Below are 12,794 nucleotides of genomic sequence, written 5' to 3' on the forward strand. Positions count from 1 at the left end.
ATTTAATAGTCAATATTCTAGATTTTTCATTCAATTGGAGAAAAATATCTTATAGTGTACTCCTAGCTGGGATTTGGATCATGAATGCTTGGGTCCCTCGGTCCACCCGACCTACTAGTCTTTCCGACAGTTAATCCGGTGTACCATACTAAGAGTAAAAAACTTATATTCATTCAATATGCAAATTAGATAAATAATTTAGAACAACATATTATGCTCGTTAATATTGATCAATAAAGATTGTGAACAAAGATGGAACCCAATAAGAATACTTTTATTATGCACTCTCACCTGAGATTGCTTTGACTTTGACTGCTGAGTAAAGATTATTGTAGTATAAATTTGGATTTTTTTTGTTATTTTTCATTAAAATATTTTTAATCCTGCGTTGATTATAATCCCTTCTCCATCATAATTAATTGTGAATCATCTCCATCAAACAAAAAAAGCTTTCAAAACGAATAAATAATTTTATAATATCAAACTACTAACCAATTAAATAATTTTAAAAGTATAAAAATTTTAACAATCAAATAAATTCAAATTAAAATCAAATTCAGATAATTAAGTTGATAAAAAAATAAAATCAAGCTTAAAAACACAAAATTTAATTTGACTTAACTTATTTACAACCCTACAAGTTGATAAAAAAAATAAAATCAAGCTTAAAAAACACAAAATTTAATTTGACATAACTTATTTACAACCCTAAATAAAACTAATTAATTACTTAATTGAATACCTTACTTATTCATCATTGGCCGACATCTGATATATATATCACAATCCTCATCCACCATACTAATTAATTCATGACACACACATAAATGACCACTACATATAACATATATATCTCGTCACTCTATGATTCATAGCTAATCCATAGAAGATGGTAGGAAAATAAGTTAATTAATTAGTTGAACAAGTTTAATTTTATAGGTAGCCTGTTTTGACTAGCAAAGATTTGGTTTAATTGATAAGTTAATCAATCCATCTTATGGATTATCATAATTAAGAGTTGGTGTGTGTGTGCATGTGTGTATATATATATATTACTTCAAGAGATATATCTCCATATATTGTTTAACTATAATTATCTATCATGTGAATTTAAATCAGCAAATTAAATTGAAAAAGAAGACACATGATCATTAATTTTTTTATAGAATAACAACAAAATATATATATATAATTACATTGGTCTATTATTAGTTGGTACTACTCCATCCATGCATGGGCATTATCCTACTGATTTTTTTTCTCCATGCAAAAATATAAATATTTAATTTCTTTATGTAACTTCTTGGTTTCTCCACGTGGCTGCCAATTCCTGCATCGCGTAAACAAAAATGAATTTATGAATGAATTTTAGTTAATGGAAATTAAAAGAAGGATAGGAATTTTAATTAATTACTTCTGTTGATTTAATTAATTAGTCGAGTTGATAACAGAGCTGGTTGAAGGCGGGCAAGTTGTGGTCGAAGAGGGCCACGTAGACTTCGATGCCGGCGGCGGAGTCTCCGGCGACAGACGGAAGGAGCACTATCATTCCCTCCGCCGGCGAGTATGTCGGCATGAAGCAGAAGGGGTGGCCGGCGCCGAAGTCGACGTCGTGGAAGGGGAAGCGGAGCCAGCTGTGGACCTCGAGGTGGGGGCTCATGACACACTCTACGGCATCGGCCGTCGTCTCCAGGCCCTCCGCCCGCACCGCCGGCGAGCTGGCGAAGTCGATGAAGGAGCGGAAGTAGCGGTCGTCGGCGACGCGGGCGATGGCGTCGCGCACGACGGTGGCGGCGTGGCCCAGAGGGCGATGGGACACGTCACTGGCTGGAGCGCGGGGGAGGGCCCACAGGACGAGGTTTCCGAAGTACTCGTCGGGGACGCGCGGCCGGAGACGGCCGCGGCCGTCCACCGAGATCCGCACCTGGACGTGAAAAATGTAGTATGAAATTCAAACACACTCTATATAGTAGGTTTCATATTCATATAGTGAGCTCACATCTATGGTTGAATGTATCATGTTGAATTTCATACTACATTTCAGTATCGTTTTTCTTATTTATATTAAAAATTTGCATTTTGCCTTTTTTAAGTTTCCTTATTTTTGAAATATCCCCTAAAGTTTCAAAATTTTATTTCCAAATATATTGATTCATATTTAAAAATTAATATTTTTAATAAATATGTTTTTAGTATATTATTAATTAATAATTTGAAGATTACGTACCTCAGTGGTGGTGCGCGGGTCGAGGCCGCGTGCTCGCGTAGTTACGCGCCACAGGTGGGCCACCAGGCACTCGAACGTGGTGAAGGGCCGCCTGGGCTCGCCGCCGCTGGCGGTGGCGGACGCCTTGGACTTGAGTCCGGCGAGGAATTGCTTCCCGAAATGGGTGCGGTGCACCACCACGCAGTCCTTGCGGGGGTCCTCCTTGGCGGCGCCGAACATCTTCCTCGCGGCGAACTCCGCGCCGCGGTGCTCGAACTCGACGCGCGGCGGCCGCCGCGGCGGGAAGAGCGCCGCCCTGTCGTAAATAACGCGAGGGTGATCGATCGGGAGTCCGCGCGTGGCGCGGCCCCACGCGACGAGGAAGTTGCTCGCCGCGTGGCCGTCGGCGACTAGGTGGTGAGCCGTGAACCCCACCGTGAGGGTTCCGCACGCGAACCTCGTGAGCTGGACCTGCACCAGCTCGGGACCCACTGGGTGGATCGGCGGGTGCAGGGCTAGCAGCGCCGGCGAAGGCTTCGTCAGCGCCGCCCGGTCGAAGGCGGCGTCCGAAGATGCCTCCACGAATCGAGCGCCGCCGTCGTTGAGGAGGACGAACGGCTCGTCCTCAACGACGTCGAAGGCGAGGCGGCCGGCCCAGTCGCGGTAGTGGGCGAGGGCGCGGGCGAGCCCGACGGCGATGTCGGCAGTGGAGACGGCCACCGGAGGGGAGAATCCATAGATGACGGCGATGTGGGTGTCGTAAGTGATCTTGTCGAAATGGCTGAGGCGGACGCGGAGGCCGGTCGCGGGCGGTGGATCGCCTGCGCCAGCGTCGTAGAGGGGCTTCACGAGGGTGGAGCTCACCACTCGAACCCTCGACGGAGTGGACGCCGGGAAAGTTTGCTCCGGCACCGGCATTGCGTGGATTTTAATTAATATAAACCGTAATTAAATACCTCAATTAAGATTAAATTAGGCGAGAGGAAGTGACTAATTGTCGTTGGAGCATAGGAGCTTAAATAAGGCGAAGGGCAATGGAAATTTTGACGTGATCATGATGTGTGCATGCATGCATGCATATTATAAATTTAACACAAAACTCTAAATATATTTGATGATTTTTTTTTACTCTGGTGTTTGTTTGGTGGGGCGAATAATGAATAAATAAAGGTTATTTTTGACATTGTGATGCATATGTACCTGACTAGTTGATACGTGAAGAGTGTGTAATATATATGGTTTGAACGACAACACAATCATCTTATTAAGTTTGAATTTGATGTCAGAAAATTATATATTAATGTATATTTAATTTCGAGAAATGTTTGGTGCATGAAGAAAATATGTGAAAGAGTAGTGTTGGATGAGACTTCTGAGAACTCATATTACATCATATTTTGGATGAGACTCCGGCAATGATACAGTGGTTAGGTCATTCAGACATAACAAATTAGACTCTTAAACAATGATCTTTCATGAATGCTTCCCGATCTACGGCCGATGAAAAACTTCCGTAAGATCAGACCGATTACTCATAAGATTAATCAATTTATGAGTAAGTAATAAAAATATATATTTTGGGGAATGAAGATACTCAAATTATTTGATTTGATGCCTAAACAATTCGCTTTGATGCAAACAAGGTGATTATAGAATTAAGTTGTTTGGTGTAAATTTTGGTAGGAGGATCTTGCAACCAGGCTTATAATTGAACTAGCTTGTGATAAATTGTGAGTTTATTCTCACCTACTTTGCTGCTGTATAATCTAATGTTAGAGGTAATGATCTTCTGTTTTCAGAATATTCTCAATAATCTAAAGAAATTCCTGTGTGAGCAATATCATTAACAGAAGCATACAAAAGAGATTGGAACATAAAAATTGGAGATCAATTAATATTGAGCTTAACTCGAGCTCCTTTACTAAAACAAATACAAACACAGATGAACTCACTTCGGTTTTGCTCACTTATAGCTTCACTGTTCATCCAAAACGATATTTATATCAAACATGGGAAGGTTGTAGATACAAATTAAGACCATAAAACTTTATTGAACCCATTTGTAGCTCGACCCCACATTTATAGTTGTAGTACTACTAATGCAAATGGGAAGATTCACGGACCTTACGATGTATGGAAGAACAAGTCTTGAATTCTTTTGGTAGCTCAGAATGCTGACCATACTTGAAGGTTGACTTCCAGACAATTAACCCTCAGTAGATCAATTGGTCCCAATCAGTGAGTTTAGAAAGTTGGATCTTAATCATCACCACCCAACTTCCTAAACTTTAGAGGAAGAGAATCATCAAAACTTGCAGTTCTCTTAAATCTCCTTGTGTTCCACAGTGAAGCAGGCTTTTCTGGATCATTGGCGCAGACAGTAGTGTCAAGATGGTTTGATGCAGTTTTCTGATGCAAGACCTGAAAATCCTGCCAGTGAGAGAGAAACAGTAGGTTTCATGTCATATAATTTTGGAATTTCAGATTAAAAAAGGAGAAATGGAAAGGAATCAATATGCATTCTGGTTGGAAGTAGACAATAAATAGTGCAACTGGAAATCAATCAGAATAAGGTTCAGTATGCCAGAATATCACTTGGAGATTGGCAGATCAATCTTGTAGATTAACACATAAAAAATCTAAAATGACCATTCATACCCATCCGAATTGTGGACTATTATGCTGCTGATGCCCGATTATAATCAATGTGTTCCTTGATTTCTTATTTGCTAAAGAAGGGGAGGATATAAGGTAGGCACATAATTATGTCAATGAGGTGGAATACAGCTTTCAGTTATGGTTTCAATGCATTGGACGATCCAATCTTAAGATATGAACGATATGAACTCAATAAATGCACTAAGTAACCTATTTTATCTCTCACCCGCCCTGTGCATGTATGCTCGATCTAACCTCAGTTTATGTAAAAACATTGTGAGGTGCTGACATGCTGAGAATATTCTCATGTGCTTCTTGAGAGGACTGGAATTTTCTTAAACCTTTGATCCTTTGACAATGAAATATACAGATGTACATTCCAAGTATTTCTCCAATGACAACCTTTATGAGCACATAAATATAGACAACAAAATGTTGATTGCTAATTACTGTATCTTTCTTATGTCAATGTTTATCAAACTGTTACTGTCTTGCAAAGTGGCATATCAGTGTGTAGATATCTTGAAAGCTACCTTTGGTCTTTATTTCAACTATGATCCAATCCAAATCCATAAAAATAAGTAGAAAATAAGAAAAACAACATTGCCCAAATTAAGAGGGAGCGGCAATTTAATCTAGAGACTGGATGAATCCAGTGAAATCACACTCTATTTAAACTGAGTGAATTTGAGACAGATATTTGGATTGTTCTTTTGCTTTTTCAGATAATGCATATTGCTATTTTATATTTATATATCAAACTTGAAACTCTTTCAAGTGTCAGATTTCCAGAGTGTCACTATTGTATATGCAGAGCCAGTTTGAGGTTTTTTATACCATTGGTTTTCTTAACTTACTTGAGGTAAGAAAGAGCTCTAGTTGAATGATCTAAGTTAGAGATTCATGATTCTCATTCTCCTTCACACCTAAACCTAATGTTCCTACTTATCTTCTTCCTCCAGTATTTTTCAATTTTCTTCCTTTGATTCTATATCAAGTAGATATGCAGAAGTTTAATCCCTCTGACCTACTAATTAGGCCTAAGAGCATGTGATGGTGGGTTCTAATCAGAGATCGATAGTTGACATATCCAAAAAATGGTATAGACCATGAACTAAATACAGAAAATCTATTCACTATTAAGTTATATAGTTATCACCACCAATAAAATTTAAGGCAGTAAGGTAAAGACAACATGATCTTACACAAGATGTTCTAACTGAAGAAGCCTTGCCATCACCGACAGCATCACAAGGTCCAGTGCCTGAGGAGGAAAACAGATTTGACACTTTAAGTATTTAGCTAAACTATTCGAATTAAAGCAAATGCCTCAGGGAGGTTTTATCCTCCCAAAAAATGCTGACCAGAAGTGCTTGCTCGCCATGGATCAATTGGGAATTGTCGTTTGAATCCTCTACAAGATGGTAAATGTTCAACCCCACTTGGTGGTAAGTAGGAAAGAGGCAATGGCGAATCCCAATTACTTGGAGGTCTCATTCGACCTCGATTCTCCAAGATTCCTGTGCTTCCAATTCTTGTTCCTCTACTCCTATCTATCAAGTGAGCAGAGTTAAAGAATGGAGATACCGTAACCTGATTACGCCCATCAAGTTTCCTCCTTGAGGGGGAGAACAAATTCCAGTTATCAGATTTCTTGCACGGGGGAACAGATTCCCTTCCGTTACCAGATCCAAAAACTTCTCTTTCCCTATCGAATTCTTCCCCGAGGTGAGCCATCTTGCTAAAGAGAGGAAAACAACCACTAACCTCACCATAATCGTCCTTAACGAGAACTCTTCCACCGCCATTGTAGCCACCTGCAAGGCGTCCAGGTCCCCCTCGAGGAAGGGCTGAGCTTGGCCTAAACTGAAAGGGTCCGAACCCATTGAGCGAATCGTTTCCTCCGCAGTCCACCACAATCCAATGCGGCGGCGGCGACGGTGGAGGAGGAGACCGAGGCTGGGGGACGAGCCTCCGCTGTAACAGATCTAAGTAGCCGCGGGCGACGAAGGGCGAATCGAGATTAGGGATCGCCATCCGGGTGGTGTCGATGGTGGCGACGTCCAAGGTGGTTCCGGGGTGATCGAAGGGTTTCCGGAGATTCCTTCCATCGGGAATCGGGGGCTGTGCGGCGGGGGGAAGAGGGAGAAGCTTGAGATTGAGGCGGGAGACCCAGGAGGACGTACGTAGGGTTGGAACTCGCCCGTGTGGCAGCAAGAAGGAGCCTCGGCGACCTTCGCCGTTGACGTGGGCGGCGGAGCTCTGGCTGGCCACGGAGCTCTTCGAAGAAGAGTGGACTGGGCGAGTGGCCATAAACACGAATGGATAAGACGAAGAAAATGGAAAGGACGAAGGTATTTAATAGGGAGTTTATTTTACTTTAAACATTATAAAATTATAAAATATCTAAAATAATAAATATATATATATATATATATATAATTAAAAATTGATCATAGTTAAAGGTAAATTTATCAAAAAAAATTATTTATGAATTTTCTTTGTGACATTAAAAAATTAAATTTGTGTTAAGTTTATTTATAACTCGACTCGAATTGCTTGATGGGCTGGGCTTCCTTAATTATTATGGGCTTTGGAGCTATTACATATTTAATTTAGCCCGGTCCAATAGACTGGCTCACCAAACCGGGTCTTGTGCCGGACCGGTTAACCTGGCCATTTTAATGGTCACTGCTTTTACTCATCGTCTGTTTCCGGAGCTGCAGGTTTCGCCGTCGTCTCTGCGAACAAACCCTAGCTCTCTCCGCTTCTCAGCCTCCGCTCGCCGAGATGTCGACTTTCGTCCCTACGTCGGAGGAGGATCCGGTGCTCGCCGTGGTTCGATTCACTTCCGAGCTTTCCTGGGCCGACGCAGGGCCTGAGGTATGAAAGGAAATTGACCCTTCGATGTCTGTTTGCCTGCTTTTGGTTTTGTTTTTTTTTTGATAATGTGTTCTTCTGATCTGATTTGTTTCCGGCCTATGTTTGAGGTAGTGTATGAGGTTGTTGGTACTTTTACACATAGCCTACTTGATTCTATTACAGATTTGCGTTTTTTCGTTAAAGAGAAGAATCGAATTTGTACAAGAAGAGTTTTTGTTTGTGATTGTTGATGTTTTTGCACTTATGAACCCTAAAGGAAGGCTATTTTGTTAGCATATATGATTTGTGTACGTGGAAGTAATGCACGTTCAGTTCCTTGCGTCCTTGTTGTATTTTTATTTCGTTTTGATTAGTTTCAGATATCTTATTTGAGTTGTTGAGAGACAAAGTGACAAGTTGCTTGGGGAAGTTATGTCTGAAACTTGTTTCATGGGTTCCTTGCTAGGTTGCGGACACTCAGGTGAGTGGGTTATGCACGGAAGCGGAAGAGTTCATGCTTAGAGGCAGATGGCTGGACTTGGCTTCTCTCATCCTAACGACGGTTGACTTGATAACATCTCGTGTATCTGAGAAAGGTATTACTTTTGAACAAAACTTTAAGCATTCCAATGTGATTAAATGTCTGACTTTTTTTCTTCCAATACAAAGATCCTCCACTAGTCTTGTTTTATGAACCTTTTATTTTAGTCACCTTAATCTTGTATCTTCTGCAAGGGGGAAAAAAGAATGGCAGAATGACCTACAATCCTCGCCAATGAATAACCTTAGAGACGTCTTCTTGTTCCCTTTTCCTTGCAAGATAGAATTAACCTTGTGTGTAGGAATTCAAGTGCTTGGGTATTGTTTCTAAGATTTTAGATCAAGGACTTTCACGACAAAGCATTTTGTTTCTGTCAGGAAAGATCATAGTGCTTCTTATACGCAACACATAAGCCTCTGAAAGTTCAAGGTATTCATTCTTTATTTGACCAAACTAGAATAGGGAACCACGTTTTCACTTTCCAGATGTAGGAATTAGTAGACTTTTCAACATGTAAAAGCCCAAAAAACCTCTGATTATTGCTAATGATAGCTTAAGCATGATGAAAGGACATAGTATAGGTATTCCTGTGATGAAAAATGGTGAAAAGGATTAGTTTCCATGTTGTTTTATGAGAATTGGGAAAATCTTGATATCGAAGAGTAAAAACAAGCTATATGTTACAATTTGAAATTTGTGTATAGCTATGTGCCTATGTCATAATTATTCAATCAACAATTGATCATGATTCCAGAAATTTGCAAAATTCAAAGTAATATTCTACCTCATAATTTTTTTAAATTTGTAATTTTTTCCCTTACTGTTCATCCAATAATATTCACATTGATGTCTTTATTTACTAGACTAGTACCTTCTTGAATAAATTTTTATATTTAAAAAAACTTGTACTGAGAAATTGGCAATCATGTTCTTAAGACAATTATTTTCTTCTTTGTGAACTAGTATTTAAATGTTGGCAATTAGGAAACTACATCTATCAAAAATTAGTGCAGATGAGAATATTAAAATGGATATATGAGGGTATATGAAAAGGTAAAATTAAAAAAATATATTCAATAGCAATTAAGAGAAGCAAAAAAAAATGAAATTTAGAGAAAATAAGTGAAGATGTAATGGACATGGAAGATGTAAAGGACATGTTCCAATACTTATATATCTAGACATTAGACAAAGTGAATTTGTTGGACTTGGAGATGTAAGAGGTAGAGGAGGACCCAAAAAATTATAGTTGATGGAATTAATAGTGATTTACGAGATTTGAGTATTGTGATATAAGATCAATGTAACCTATCCCAAGTAAATGGAACTAAAAACATGGTTTTGTTGATGTTGATGTTTGAACAACTGGTGTTTGGTTTCCATGGCTCATACAAAGAAATGCTTCAAAGGGCATTTATTACTCAGTTATTAATTCTTGTGATGTATAGAAATAATTTTATCAACAGTTTTTTAGTATCAAGAAAAAAAGTATGTATGAATTGTTACCATTTTGTATGTATCTACTATTTAGCATAATCAATTGATTTTCATTGTTATAAACTTGCAACCTTCTCGAAATTCAAATTATTATGATAATAACACAATTATTATTAATATTTTTTTGTAAAGCTATCCTATAATTCCTTTGGTTATACAAATGAAAACATTTTATGCTCTATAACATTAGCTAAAAGTTAAGATATATCATTACATCTGACTATTTACCAATTTAGTTATTCATTGTAGCAATATCTACCTCACAATAGCTAACTCAACCATGCCCCGGGGGCACAATTTAGTGCAATGCTTCCTTGGTTGATTGAGAAATTTTAACTTCTTGTTTTTGCTCAAAACACAAATTCCTGCTTGTTTGTATATTGCAGATCTTGAGTGTATCTTCACTGTTATTTGCAATCTGGTAACAAGAGCCAATACCCCTGATGAAGCATTGGAGATGGCACAGTTGATATCTGCAAAAGTTGTCCAACAACCAACTGATAGACCAGCTTTGAGATTAAAGATGTGAGGTTTTCATTTCTTTCTCCTTGGGTTTTATTATTCTCTGTTACTAACAAATGCACTTGTTTGAACCAGTTTGTTCAATCTCTACAATCTGCTAGAAAACCCATACAGCAAGTTCTTTGTTTACACAAAGGCACTTGATTTGGCAGCCAGTGGGAAAGTTACTGAAAACATCATTCCTTCATTTAAAAAGATAGATAGTTTTCTGCAAGAATGGAACATTGGAAGGTTGGACATGAGGCAGCTTTTTCGGTCTATTTCTAATATTTTGAAGGATAACAAAAGGTGCAGAGAAAAAACCTATTATTTTTCTTATACTTGTCTCTTATCCGTATTTCTTAATGTTCTTGTTAATTGCTTGCAGTTTGGCAAAAGATTCTTTTGCCTTCTTGACAAGGTATTTAGCTACTTTTTCTGATTCTGGTGAGGATGCCTCTTCTATGAACGAAGCTAAAGAAGAAGCTGTTCAAGCTGTCATTGATTTTGTTAGATCTCCAGATATAGTGCAGGTATCTCATTTGAGCAATTTTGTGCATCCATTGGAGTTTGTGTACTCAGTTTAATACCTACTAAGGTAAAGACAGGAAGAGAGACAGTCAATAAGCAAGTAATAAATTCATTCTCAACATAACGAACCCCTTTTGCATCATACAGGAGACATTTTAAAAGTGTTTTAGGAAGAAATTATGATGGTCTTTGTTACTATTTTACCAGTTGATGACATCGTTATCTATTATCATTTGTTTATAACCATATTTATGCTAACCAAGTTGCAATAGTATCTAATCTCCTTTGTATCCTAATTTGATATCTGACCAAAATAAATAGAGTAGTCAGTACCCGTTAGAATTTACTCTTCCTAAAACTAAACTTTTAGAATCTGGAACACAATATTTTGTTGGTAGGCATAGGTTTTGGCGGCACAATAGAATTGTTTGCTTTTTAAGTGTTGCTATTTTGTGTTCAAAATTTTGCAATGCTGGTCTTGGAATTGTATTTGTGGCATTTATATTATAGGCATATGGTTTAACTTATATGTGAGCATATATTCCATGTTGCGATATTCTTGCAGTGTGATTTGCTTGATTTGCCCGCCGTAGCACAACTGGAAAAGGATGCCAAATACTCATTGGTTTACCAGCTTTTGAAGATATTCGTCACCCAAAGGCTGGATGCATACTTAGATTTCCATGCTACAAATGCAACATTGTTGAAAAACTACGGTATATGCTGCACATTTTTTCTGCCTGTCCTAGTCTTTCTACAATTCCTTATCTGACATCTGTGGTTCTGCAGGTCTAGTTCATGAAGACTGCATTACAAAAATGAGGTTAATGTCACTGCTAGATCTCAGTTCCAACGAATCTGGAGAGATTCCTTATTCTCTTATTAGAGACACTCTACAGGTAATAAAACGCCGAATCTGACAGGCAAGGTTTACACATTATGCTTGTCACAAGCTATTCTTAATTATTGTGTTTACTACAGATCACGGACGATGAAGTAGAATACTGGGTTGTTAAAGCAATCACCTCCAAGCATCTAAGCTGTAAGATGGATCAGATGAATCAAGTTGTGATCGTCAGGTATGTGAAATCCACTTCCTCCCTAAGTTCGATCGATGTTGCTAGAACTTGTCGGATGAAGCCCTTATACGGCTGTTTAATGTATCTATACGTAAACCCGATATGTTCTTTTCCTGATATGCAGCCGACATACAGTGCGGGTATTTGGTTTGTCAGAGTGGCAAAACATTCATTCGAAGCTTGGTGTTTGGAAGGTAAGAGTCTGTCCTTTCCTGTGTGATCTTGAATTAGTAGAGTCTCAGATATATTACAAGTTACAACATCTTTGTGATTGTTTCTTTAAAATGAAGTGGTTGAGGATTTCTGTTAAATTCAAAAGATTGTATCATTATTAATTTTCGTAAATTATCTTTTTCAGCGCAACATTGCAAATGTGATCAGCACACTTCGAGCAAACAAGATATCTGAAGGAGTACAAGGAGCGCAAGGACTCGCTACTCGTTGAACTTGTGCAAGTTTTTGAAATTTTTCTAGGAAGTTCATGTATTCTTCTTTGTTATGTTTGAGAAAGGATTCACTCTTTAAGGATTTGTTCATCATTCGACTTATTATGGTCAATGATATTATGGAGTTATAAATTTAGAAAAATTTTAAAGATCGAATTAAATGTTGATTTTTAACTCCCTAAGTATGAATTTGATTGGTTGACTTGTCAGTAATGTAAAGTTTATCTGTTTATGATCATTCGACTTACTATGCATGATTTGGACTAAAAATTCGTAAGATAAATAAACTTTTTAGGTTTCTAAACAACTAAAAATTCAGAACATTTAAATTTTTTTCTTTATTTTTCTTTTTTGTCAAGCAATCAATATGAATTCTTCCCTGAGATCAAACTAAAATCTATCTGCCTCTCTTTGCTAATCTCTACCATGGTACCATGAAATCAGATACCTAATCAAAAAATTCTACAAATATT

General features: G+C 38.2%; 3 protein-coding genes across 3 annotated transcripts; 1 reads left to right on the forward strand and 2 right to left on the reverse strand.

Moving 5' to 3' along the window:
• Nucleotides 1-1,258: 1,258 nt before the first annotated feature.
• Nucleotides 1,259-3,124, reverse strand: LOC141830878 (agmatine coumaroyltransferase-2-like). Its single transcript, XM_074718325.1, has 3 exons — nucleotides 2,228-3,124; nucleotides 1,415-1,924; nucleotides 1,259-1,330 (listed from the first exon to the last, which is right to left on the reverse strand). Exons 1-2 carry the CDS (start codon nucleotides 3,122-3,124, stop codon nucleotides 1,433-1,435), a joined length of 1,389 nt encoding a protein of 462 aa, XP_074574426.1. The 3' UTR covers nucleotides 1,259-1,330; nucleotides 1,415-1,432.
• Nucleotides 3,125-4,093: 969 nt separating this feature from the next.
• LOC141830879 (uncharacterized) lies at nucleotides 4,094-7,177 on the reverse strand. The gene is made up of 3 exons (XM_074718327.1): nucleotides 6,229-7,177; nucleotides 6,070-6,128; nucleotides 4,094-4,636 (listed from the first exon to the last, which is right to left on the reverse strand). The coding sequence occupies exons 1-3, from the start codon at nucleotides 7,175-7,177 to the stop codon at nucleotides 4,466-4,468; spliced, it is 1,179 nt and encodes a 392-aa protein (XP_074574428.1). The 3' UTR covers nucleotides 4,094-4,465.
• A 403-nt stretch (nucleotides 7,178-7,580) lies between these two features.
• LOC141830804 (uncharacterized) lies at nucleotides 7,581-12,495 on the forward strand. Its single transcript, XM_074718231.1, has 10 exons — nucleotides 7,581-7,747; nucleotides 8,193-8,322; nucleotides 10,151-10,289; nucleotides 10,362-10,574; nucleotides 10,654-10,798; nucleotides 11,362-11,512; nucleotides 11,586-11,695; nucleotides 11,778-11,875; nucleotides 12,000-12,069; nucleotides 12,234-12,495. The coding sequence occupies exons 1-10, from the start codon at nucleotides 7,655-7,657 to the stop codon at nucleotides 12,318-12,320; spliced, it is 1,236 nt and encodes a 411-aa protein (XP_074574332.1). The 5' UTR covers nucleotides 7,581-7,654; the 3' UTR covers nucleotides 12,321-12,495.
• The last annotated feature ends 299 nt before the right edge of the window (nucleotides 12,496-12,794 follow it).

The sequence above is a fragment of the Curcuma longa genome, chromosome 6 (assembly GCF_044706935.1).
Source record: "Curcuma longa cultivar G26 ecotype Majalengka, Jawa Barat chromosome 6, ITB_CL_G26_1.1, whole genome shotgun sequence".
Taxonomy (NCBI): domain Eukaryota; kingdom Viridiplantae; phylum Streptophyta; class Magnoliopsida; order Zingiberales; family Zingiberaceae; genus Curcuma; species Curcuma longa.